Raw genomic sequence first — 12,166 nt, 5'->3', positions numbered from 1 at the left:
ATATTGTTCCTTGTAAAGAAAAGTGACACTGCTGACTGCCATCAATAAAATGCAGGCCTTAAAGTGTTTTTCCAAGGATAAAAATGTTCATCTAGCCTTACCCTGATCAAGGGCCAGAATTTTAAAGATAACTAGTGAGTTCTATAATATGTACCCATAGAATAAAAATGTTTGTTCATTCATTCTTTTATTCATTCACACATTTGAAAGCCATTATGTTAAAACTCTCTTAATTCATAGCACTTCACTTAAAAATTAATTTACACACATATACTCATCATATCCTCCTTTCCTTGCATCACAATATTCTTCCGTCCATACTAGGGATCCCATCCCCTGCCACCTCTTTCTGGATCTTACACATAGATTCCTCCCTTTTTCTTATACATCCTCAAATATCCTTGTCACAGTGTTCTTCTCTTCAGAAGTTAAACAGACTTTAATCTCTATCTTAAAATAATATCCTTCCATTCTGATACATGCTATTACATGGATGAACCTGGAGGACATTGTGCTAAGTAAAATAAGCCAATCATAGAAAGACAACTACTATGTGGAATCTAAAATATGGCACAAATGAACCTATATACAAATCAAAAATAGACTCATATACATAGAGAACAGACTTGTGGTTGCCAAGGGGGAGCGGGGGACTGGGACTTTGGGGTTGGCAGATGCAAACTATTGCAAATAGAATAGATAAACAACAAGGTCCTACTGTATAGCACAGGGAACTATATTCATTATCCTGTGATAAACCATAATGGAAAAGAATATAAAAAAAGGAATGTCTGTATGTGTATAACTGAGTTACTTTGCTGTATAGCCAAGACTGGCACAGCATTGTAAATCAACTCTACTTCAATAAAAAAAAAAAAAAAAAGAAATCAACAAAGTAGAAAACAATAGAGAAAATTAACAAGGTCCAAAAAAAAAAAAGACAGCTTCTGTATGATTCTACTTATATGAGTCAAATTCATAGAAATAGAGAGTAGAATGATGGTTGCCAGTGGTTTTGGGAAGGGGGAGATGGGGATTTGTTGTCTAATAGGTACAGAGTTTCAGTTTTACAAGATGAAAACTTTCTGGATATTTTTTGCACAAAAATGTAAATGTTTAACTTAATGCCTACTGAACTGCACATTTTAAAATGATTAAGATGGTAATTTTTGTTATGTGTATTTTATCACAATCAAAATTTAAATAAATACACACACATATATTTATGAAAGCTATATATATATCCTTCCTCCATTTCACTTCCCCCCTCACCTACCACTCTATCTCTCTATTGCTCTTTTCAAACTTTTCCAAAAGGGTGTCTATAGTCCCCTTTCCATTTCAGTTCTCATTCCCTTCCTCAGTACATTTCAGTTTAGCTTCTGCCCCATCACACAACCAACCCTGCTCTTACCAAGGTTATATTATTAAATCCACTGAATACTTACCAGTCTTTATTGTACTTGATTTCTCAGCAGCATTTGATACTACTGACCTCTTTAAAACACTTTCACATTGAAGTCTGAAATTTCATATTTTCCAGTGCCTTTTGAGTCTTTATAGTATGTATGGCTTAAGTGCTGCTCCTCTTCAAAGTTCTTTCCAAAACCTTCTATGCTTCTCGCTCTTTTATCACTTCCTTGAGCTCATCTACACTCAGTGACTTTGATTATAAACTATGTAATTCCAAAATCTTTATCTCTAAATCTATAAATCCAGTGGCTGATTGGACATCACCACTTGTAAATCCCACAAAACTTAAAACTCAGTGTGTCTAAAACTTCCTCTTCATCTTCTCCCCAAACCTTCAACGTTCCCTCCTGGGAATGGGATCATCTCTTTTGTATCTTGTACTTCAGCAACAAATATTTTTGAAAATCTACCAACCTGGGAGAAATATCCTCCAACAAAAAGCCACAAAACTTTTTGGTAAAAAAAAAATTGCAGATTTACAGTAGAGCCTCCTGCAGTGTTCTATCCCTTTTACCCAGCCTTTTGAACTTGACAAAGTTGTTTATCCTTTTTGAACTTCACTTTTTTCAACTGTAAAATGAGAGGAATTACCCCACAGGTTGTAAGGATTAAGTAAAGTAATGCACTTAAAGCTTAGTACAGAACCTGGCACAGAGTAAATGCTCAACAAATGTTACTTTAAAAAAAAATCACCCTATAACTTAGCAGTCACTTTAGCTGTGCCTTTCTCAGATTCCAGTAGCCTGCAGCGGCCAAGTCACAATCCTTTATTTTGCACTTCAGGATGAATTTACCTTTACCAGCAAAGGATTCTAAATGCTGACTGAATGCAGTAGCTGTATATGAAAACCAGGGCTAATGGGCTGTCAGTGTACACACCAGTATGATGAAACAGCTGTAGACTGCCACTGTCTGTTCTGATTGGTCACTGCCCAGCGAGCTCTGTTCTGATTGGCTGATTGCCTCCATAATGGCTCATAAATATTTTGAATATCGCCTCTGGTCTTATACTCTCTGTAAAGAATTCTCAACCACTTTGATGAAAATAATAATTTTTTCTTCTTCTATGCCCTCTTACCAGTATGTTTATACTGTACTTACATTATAGTATATTAATTAGTTTTTTATCTTTCTGTCTTCCTCTGTCTTTGAAGTTCATAGAAGCAGAGTCTGTACGTTATACATTTTTGGATACTAGTACCTAGTCCAGATCCTGCCATGCATAGTTATTGAATAAATTCTTGTTAAATAAATGCATGGGAGAAAGTGTGTTTCTTGCTATAAAGCTTAAAAGAACATTCAAATCTCCTTTGTAGAAATTAAAATATGTTTAATTTCTGTTTTCAGTTTAAGGGAATATTCTGGATTCTCTTCAGAGCAAATAAATCTTGTGTATTTTACTATTAAAAAAACAAGGGGAAATAACTTCTTTTAAACAAGTGATCTGATTGATACTTAATATTGATGTTTTGATAAATTATGCCTAGCCATTTTTGTCTTTTTAATTTTGTGAATGTTTTTAGACTTCTGTTGAAAGAGTCCTGAATCAGTAACCATGTGATTCAGTTTTTTCCCCAGTATTTCATTATGTCTAAAAACTGAGTATTTCTTACAGGCCTTTGTGTTGCCACCCTGGGCATTGCAGTATTGATACGAATTTTGGCTACATATCTGCTGGTGTGTTTTGCTGGTTTTAACTTTAAGGAAAAGATATTTATTTCTTTTGCATGGCTTCCAAAGGCCACAGTCCAGGTAATGATGGATTTTAATTCCTATTTCTATATGATACCTTGAAATTTTTAATAAGAGGGCTTGTTCAAATTTGGTGAAAATAAGTAATTGAAGTTTGATTATGATAAGATTTTATACTAATTTACACTTTAAAAGTTTTATTTTTGGTATATTGATTCATTAAATATGACAGCTCATTAAATTTTCTTAGATCACCAGGGTGCAACTCAAAATCCAATAAATCCCTACACTACTAGAAAGCAGTAGTAAGTAGCAGGAGGGAAGAGTTGGAATTTTTGTCAGTCAGAGCTCTCTAAAATAACCTGAAGAGATAGTTATTAACTCTATTCATTTCAATATCTTCTAAGAAGAGAGTGAAACAGAAATAGCATAGCCCATCTTAGTATTTGGAAATACTTCAATGTCTATATGATTGATGATCAGTTATGCTTGACCACAGTCTTTAATAGAGAAAGATTTATTGAGAAATAACTCAGAAAATGCTTTATTTCCTAGATTATTAGTTGATATTAAATTTTCAAACCACCTGAACCTCCTGACAAACATCTCAATCACTTGACCCAAAATTTGTGCACTCTAATAAACAAAGCAGTAACCAATAGGTACTCGAAAGGGTTGACCAGGTATTTGGTAGCATACCTATAATTGCTCATTAAATTAGAACTGTATAGATCATCATTTGTTGCAAATGTAATATATCCCTGATTGTATTGTGTATTCTCCAACTAATTACAACAAATGAGATGGAACTGTTTCATCCTTGATTATTTTGCAATTATTTAAATGTGTAAATTTCTGTTTCATGAAATGAAAATTAGGTGTTCTTAATTTAGGAAGCTTTGAGGGGTGCAGTGTGCTGCTCTGTAACTATATGCCAGATTTTGTGTGGCTATGGGATTGGGGCATTATTCCAGAGAAGTTTTTCTTTCCATCAGACTTTCAAAGGTGTCTGAGACATAGTGACTAAGAATGCTGTGAGGTTAATAGAGCACAGTAAGTAGAACAGTTTCTCCCTCACAGTATCTCCAGCCTCCACACTACTTTCAGTAACTTTAGTAAGTAAATATCAAAATAATCGCTCTAGTAGCTTTAGTATGAAAGATTTGTTTCTAACATCAAAATCTGAAAGATGGCACTTTCCTGCTATGAAAACAAATTTTAAAACAAGGAGAAATTATCTAGGATGTCTTGAATAGTGCATGTTCTCAAAGCAAGTATTGTATACAATTTTCTTTTTTTGCCACTGCACAAGGAACAAGACTTTCTTATACATTTTTTCCATATTAGTATTCTTTAAACTTTTTTGTTTATGACCTACTATAAGAAATATATATATATATTTTTAAAATATTTATTTATTTATTTTTTGGCTGTGTCAAGTCTTAGTTGTGGCACATGGGATCTTTCATTGCGGCACACGGGCACCTCGTTGCCGTGCGCGGGCTTCTCTCTAGTTGTGGTGCGCGGGCTTAGCTGCCCCGTGGCATGTGGTATCCTAGTTCCCCGACCAGAGATCAAACTGGCGTCCCCTGAGTTACAAGACAGATTCTTAACCACTAGGCCACCAGGGAAGTCCCAGAAATATATTTCAAATGACAACTTAGCAAACATACAAAACCCCAAACATACACACACATACACATATATACAATGACGGAGAGCTGAAAGAGAAATATACATCATAATGTGTGCAGTTCTTGCTGAGAATTCATGAAATGTTGAATTAGTTATGGCACAAGGTGATCTGAAATAGCAAAGAGCCCTCAAACACGAGGACTAAATGAGAGATTTTTATTTCTCTCTAACCAGCAGTGCAGCATGGGAATTCCAGAGCTGGCAGGGTAACTGCTGTCCTCAGCGTATGCCTTTCATCCATGAGTCCAACTTTCACTGTTTGTCATCCAATGGGAAGGGGGAAAGAATAAGGTACAAGTGTCCATTTCTTTTCAGGGAACAGTTACAAGAAGCATTTATCACTTCTGCTCACATCTTAATGGCCAGAACTTAGATACATAGCTTCAACTAGTTGCAAAGAAGACTGGAAAAAAAGTCTGTATTTGGACAGCAATGTGACCAGCTAAACTCAGGAGTTCTATTATAGAAGGGAAAAGAGACATTCAGATATTTGTGGGCAATTAGTAGTCTCTGCCATTGTGTCTCATCCACACTGATATTTTCTCTTCTGTTTCATTGCTATGTTCTGTGCCAATAAGAGGATAATTAGATTGATTAATGTATTTTCCCCATGTGCACTGATAATATTGCATTTTGTCTCTAAGAGTTTTCATAATACTTCCCAGTAGATAAATTTTAAACAAAACATTTCACCAACTCCTAAGGCAAAGAGTTAATCAAATTCCTAATAAGGTTAACTTCAAGTTTCAAAGGTACCTACCACTTTCAAGTTTCTTGATGTTTAACAATTAGTTTAGGCTCTAAAGCAGCATTCTTATTTTTTTTCATGTAAAATTTTACTATCTTCCAGTAAGTATCACTGCATTTTTTCATCTTGTCCTTTCTTAATTCCAAATTCCTAAAGACAAAAGAATGAAATGACCATTCAGTAACTTTCAACTTTACTCAGGAGGAATTTAGTATGTAGAATCTTGTTCTAGTTAATTAATATCCTAAGTCTGTATTTGCCTTGTGTTCTGAAATACATTTGCCTGATATTTTTGTAAGTTTACCTTACGCAAATAGGTACATATGAATCATCATTCTTTCCCTATGCAAGGGCAGGGAGAGCTTTTAGATCATTAAAATCAACTGTAGTACACTTTGAAAGAAGACTAATAGAACTTTGTCAGTTGAGCAAAAGAACAAGAAATTTGTTTTTGCAAATGATAAAATAATTAACCTTTTTTTCTATGTGCTTGTCTTATCATGCTTCCAACTTTACCTTTAAACTTTTATAGGCTGCAATAGGATCTGTGGCTTTGGACACAGCAAGATCACATGGAGAGAAACAGTTAGAAGGATATGGAATGGATGTGTTGACAGTGGCATTTTTGGCCATCCTCATCACAGCCCCAATTGGAAGTCTACTTATTGGTTTGCTAGGCCCCAGACTTCTCCAGAAAGCTGAACATCAAAATAAAGATGAAGAAGATCAAGGAGAGACTTCTATACAGGTTTAGAGGTGAAAAGAGAGAATGCTGAATATAGTCATCAGAAAGCTGCTCTCGGAGGCTACTTTTATCAACTAGCAGAGGCTACTTTTATCCATGTGGATATTGACATATGTAATGTTTAAGCTTAAAATATACTAGAACCAAAGTGTGGCTATTTCTTTAAACAGCATTTTTAGTCATTACCCTTTCCATATGGGGGGACGGGGGTAATGTTCTACATCTCCAACCTGATCTCTACCTTCTTTTTTTGTTTTCACACACTTATTCATCATTATATCTTAATTTTTATAGGGACATATACACTTGAATGTACTACCACAATTTAATTTCAGTGTCCTGTTCTGCTAGCCAACAGCATGCTCTGACTTACTATTACCATCACAGTTTCATGATTCATGGTCACCTAGCCTCTCATGCCTTGAATTGTTTTGGGCTCCTCTTTTCTTTTTTTAAAATACCATAATACAATCCCTCATCAATTTCTACAACAGCCTCATGAATATCATATTAATCAGGGTAAGGTAAGCTGCTATAATGAAGAAACGAAACATGAAATACTTAAATAGAGAAATTTATTTCCCTCTTATGAAACCAGCTGACAGGGTTACTCTGCTCATGCAGTCTACTCAGAGACCCATGTCCTTCTGTCTTGAGGCTCTGCCATGCCCTAACTTAGGACAAAGGTTATAGATGTCTGTCCCCTTTCTAATCCCCGGGAAGAAGGAAAAAAAGAAAGTCCAAGGCAAGCAATTTATTTTTTATTTTTTTATTTTATTTTTTTAATTTTATTTATTTATGGCTGTGTTGGGTCTTCGTTTCTGTGCGAGGGCTTTCTCTAGTTGTGGCAAGCGGGGGCCACTCTTCATCGCGGTGCGCGGGCCTCTCACTATCGCGGCCTCTGTTGTTGCGGAGCACAGGCTCCAGATGCGCAGGCTCAGTAGTTGTGGCTCACGGGCCCAGTCGCTCCGTGGCACGTGGGATCTTCCCAGACCAGGGCTCGAACCTGTGTCCCCTGCATTGGCAGGCAGACTCTCAACCACTGTGCCACCAGGGAAGCCCCAGAAATTTATTTTTAAGGAAGTGATGTGGAGTTGGACACATCTCTCCTCTTACATAATGTTAGTGAAGACCACACCCTGCTGTGAAGAGGCTGAGAAAGTGTCTCTCACTAAGCGTTCACATTCCTGGGAGATGGAAAGATCAGATTTGAGAGCCAGAAGTACCATTGTGTTGGGTGTTGCCATCACCTAATAGCATATTCTTGCAGGTTAACAAGGACTATCTAAAGATAGTAACTTTAACCAAAAGAGTGACTTCTGTGGCAGTAATTTCAGGGATTGCAACATGCTAGTAGAGAAGATAACAAGAAAGGCATATTTGCAAAAGTCACATTTTATCCCACTTAATCAACAGACCATCTCTGCTTTTGTGTGTCACCCATTAAGTTCCTCTACTCTAGGTCAACTCCTGCCTAGTTGTTAGAATAATCATGTTTAAATAAACATGTCATTAGACTACCTAAGGGTCTGATTTAATAGCAGACAAACATATGAACAAACTGTAAAAAGGGATATAAGTGCTCTGACAGAAGTGCGAATAGGGTACATACACCCTTCATTTAGTTATTAGACTAACATCTCATATTGAAATAATCTTATCATTAGACTACTGTTCCAGCCCCTTCCACCATGACATTCACCTCTGTTCAAAACTAGCTTAATTTTTATTAAGCTAACATACTACGAAGCCATAGAATCTTCATTTTTATGTCAGCCTGACTCTGGTTACTTTCTGGGACTGTATTCCCTTAGTGTTTATGTTCTCAATTTGGACTGGATTAATGTATACCAAAGTTCAGATGGATGAACTTCCTTGGCCAGGTGCACCTTGGTGGTAGCACCATAAACTTAATGCTCACCTGGTCCTCTACTTTCACAAGCTCTGAAACTAGATTCATCCAACAAATACTTAACTGAAAGCCTTTGGTGACCCAGGCACATCATGAAGACTAATATTGTTCCCATCTTTAAGGATCTGACAGTCTGATAGAGGAGAGCAACCATTAAACAAGAGATTGCAAAACGGTATGATACATGCCATGATGCAGGAAGTAGAGGGGCGCCAGGGAGCTCATAGCAGGGGCACCTTATCAATCCAGGGGGAGGTGCGGTTTAGACACAGCCTCCAGAGAAAGTAGGACTAGGGTTAGGACATGGGGGATGATTAAGACTTAGCAAAAGGCATGTGAGGCCCAAGGGTGCTGCAGTTAGTGCTGGTTCCCATGTTCACCAGTAGCTCTTCTCCATGTAACAGGCTTTGAATACTTTTTAACTAATACAAAATACAGTTAGTATAAGTAAATGAGAATGTTGTTATAAATATTCAAGGCGCCAAAGAAGAATTAGACGTGGAAATTTACAGAATGTAGAAATAGTTAAAGAGCACAGTAAGCCACTGCCATAGCCTATGCCATTTTCAGAGCATGCAGCTACTTCCTACCTCTACTCGGTCAGCAGCCCCCACCCAAATCTCTATGGCTCTCTGTCCAGCATTGGTCTCTGCAGGGCTCACCATGAAGTCTCAGGTTTTTCACCACATCGTAAGGCACAGCTCTTGACTTGGCTGGTGAACTCAGAGTTAATTTGATACGGAGTGTTGACTCAAGCCAACCAAACTTACTCCACCCACCCAACCACAGATAGAAACCATTACTCTAACCTCTGGGTGCCTGAAAGAACAGTGTATGTACCCTATACATACTTCTGTCATAGTACTTATAGTCCTTTTTTCAGTTTGTTTATATGTTTGTCTCCTATTAAATTAACCCCTGAGGGGTGGGAACCTTATCTTGGTCATCTTTGAATCCTCAGCAGTTTGCACAGGGCATGAAGCACAGTGGGCATTTAGTAAATTTTTATTAACTGAGTCAGTGAGGAGATTCCCTTCCAATATCAGAAAACTACCTGCCACATAACAGTTTAGATGTCAGTCTGCTTAGTCTATCTTAGTCTGCTTGGGCTACTACAACAAAATACCATAGACTGAGTGGCTTAAACAACAGATATTTATTTTCTCACAGTTCTGGAGGCTGGACGTCAAACGTGAAAGTTGCCAGCATCATCAGGCTCTAATGAGGGCTCTCTTCGTAGCATGCTAATAACCTCCTTCTCGCTGGGTCCTCACATGGTGGGGGGAAAAAATGGGGATGGAAGAGAGTGTGCAAGCTCTCTGGTGTCTCTTCTTATAAAGTCACTAATCCCACCATGAGGGCTCTACCCTCATGATCTTATCCAATCTAATTACCTCTCAAAGTCCCCATCTCCAAATGCCATCACATTGGGGGGTTATGGCTTCAACTTACGAATTTGGCGGGGGGACACAATTCAGTGCAGAGCAAGGGTGTCATACGTCCAAGGACAGTGCTAAACAAACACTATAAATTCATGTTCTTCAACACCCCTATTTTTCCTAGGGTTGGTGCCATCAATCTCCCCTTTGAGAAGTGTTTGTTTATTGTCTGTTTGTTTGTCTTTAGGCGGACTGATTAGGTTTCAGCTCTTCAAGTTATTTTCACAGTCCAGTGTTCTTCTCTCTGGTATTAACTCCATATAACATTGATTGGACTTTAATGTTCTCAAAATGTCCTCAGTCTTATGTTTGCAAGTGATCTCATCCATTACATTCTTTAAAAATGGTACTGATTATTTTTGTCTGCTTACAAAATAATACATTTTCATTGCAGAAAATTTAGAACACAGAAAAGCACAATAAAGAAAACTGAAACTAATGTAAACACCCATTTTATTTTGATTCTTTTAAATTTTACTCCTGCAGTTCTGGGGGATGTCTTATTTTCAGAACGATATATCATCCACCGAAGTAGTTGGGTGAAAGGCAACATAAATACATTTGACTTCTGTGAAGGCATATAGATTGAAGAATTTTTGTTGTATATAATGAATGCTAAGCCTTCCAAAAAATAATTTATTCACCTGGTAATACTCAAATATTCATTTTGCAATGAATAAAACAGGTAAATCCCTGCCTTTATGGAGTTATGTTCTAAAATCCATTCATTCACTCACTCAGAATACACTTGTAACTTGGCTACTATGTGCCAGTTTTGCTAGGTGCTGGGGAATACAGTGATGAAGAAGATATTCAAGGGTTCTGTTTAATGGAACTTGAATTCTAGTGGGAGATTGACTCTGAGGGGAATACAAATATGAATAAGATACTTGCCTTCAAGAACCTTACAGGGAAGTAAGATGTGTACAAATAGCTGTGATCCAAATGAATGATTCAAAACTGTTCTCAGTGAGGAAAACTTCTTAAAGGAGGTGATACTTGAACCGGACCTTGAAGAAACGATATGATTTGGATTGATGAGTTGATATTAGGGAGTAAAGCGAAGAAGGGAACAGCTAGGTACAGGGCTGGCATATTAGCCAAGTGTGAAAACAGTAAAGCCTGGGGTAAATGGCTGACACTTAAGGTTGATAAAGGGAATTAGTGAGAGGTAAGACTGGAAAAGAAAATTGGCACTTAAATCATACCAAATAGATCATTGGCCAAATTTCTATTTTTACTGAAGTGCTTTCAGAAGTACAGAACCATTTATACAGAAGATATTTTTGAAACTACTTTCATATCAAATTTAGTGAAAACTGCTGTAATGAATAAGGTTGTCTTTGTTCCTCAAAAGTTTTTTTTTTTGCCTTTAATGGCATTGTTGCAAATATAACCAATTTAATTACTATTAACTTTTAGTATTGATTTTTTTTTACCAAAAAAGCTTCAGATGTTTCTTTAGCTGCTTTTTAAGTGATTATTATTAAATTTGTATTATACTCTCTTTAAATAAATGAAGGACATTATTTTTGAAATGTTTCAGAACATTATATTTCTATATGAATAATTTAGTTCTCTGTAACAGATGGGAATTGCTTCGTGCCATTTTGGGAGGAAGTGATATCACATGCTTTAGTTGACTAACTCAAATTAAATATGGCCTGAGCCCTCTGACCTGGTGAGAATTCCAAAACTCTGTTTGTTGATGTGCCCTCCATCTTCCTTAAATAGACCCTAAAGCACTTGACCTCCAGCAGTCCATTGCATCTGGGGCACAGAGCAGTGTCCTGGAGTCCAGCAGATTCCTCTCAAAGGTCCTTCTTCCCAGCTCTACCATTTGTTCTTCATCCCAGTATCCTTGGGGCTCTCCTTGCTTTTTCCTTCCCTACCATGAGAACAAAGCATTTCCTTAACCCTATAATCACAAAAGACCTTGTCTACTCTCCTAAAACAAGGAAGAAAGTGACTTTAAATCCTTGCTGAGCTGTCTACACCATGCTGAAAGTGGGAAGGGGTTACAATAAAAAGAGAATTTTTACTCAGTTGCCCCAGAAAGAGTTGTAATTTGAATGAGATCTTAAATGATAAATAAGAAAAGGAGAGAGGGAACACTCCGCATAGACGGAATGACTTTAGAAAAACCATGGGGTCAAAAAGGAATACAGAGTGTGCAGGAGAAAAAGTTGTTTGGAGTATCAGGAGAAAAAAATAGGAAAGGTCAGTCTGTCTTTTTAAGAAGTTTAGACTTTCTCCAATAACAGTTGTTTTCGTCTATATTGTAGGAAGCTTGGGGATTCCATAGAGGAAACTTGAAGTCCACCCTTGGCACTGAGAACCCAAAGCTTCTGGGCCCACCTTAAACCAGAGCAGTTCTGCTTTCATTTGTTTCATATGAAGATTTCCACATAAGATTTCATGGTGCCGGGGACAAAACAAAGGTTTTACACTGATAACAGAAT

At 37.1% G+C, this 12,166-nt stretch overlaps 1 protein-coding gene across 2 annotated transcripts in view; it reads left to right on the top strand.

The window, feature by feature from the left end:
• Positions 1–6,506, top strand: part of SLC9B2 (solute carrier family 9 member B2) — a 45,943-nt gene extending 39,437 nt beyond the window's left edge. Inside the window, exons 11-12 of one of the 2 annotated variants that reach the window (XM_007190970.2) lie at positions 3,089–3,225; positions 6,141–6,506. In XM_007190970.2, the coding sequence (XP_007191032.1) occupies positions 3,089–3,225; positions 6,141–6,362 (359 nt within the window). In that variant the 3' untranslated portion in view covers positions 6,363–6,506. The remainder of the gene's footprint in view (positions 1–3,088; positions 3,226–6,140) is intronic. The other variant, XM_007190972.2, reaches the window with a different exon arrangement.
• Positions 6,507–12,166: the final 5,660 nt, after the last annotated feature.

Source organism: Balaenoptera acutorostrata, chromosome 5 (assembly GCF_949987535.1).
Source record: "Balaenoptera acutorostrata chromosome 5, mBalAcu1.1, whole genome shotgun sequence".
Taxonomy (NCBI): Eukaryota; Metazoa; Chordata; class Mammalia; order Artiodactyla; family Balaenopteridae; genus Balaenoptera; species Balaenoptera acutorostrata.
The sequence above is the reverse complement of the archived record's forward strand: the minus strand, read 5'-3'. Positions and strand labels throughout refer to the sequence as shown.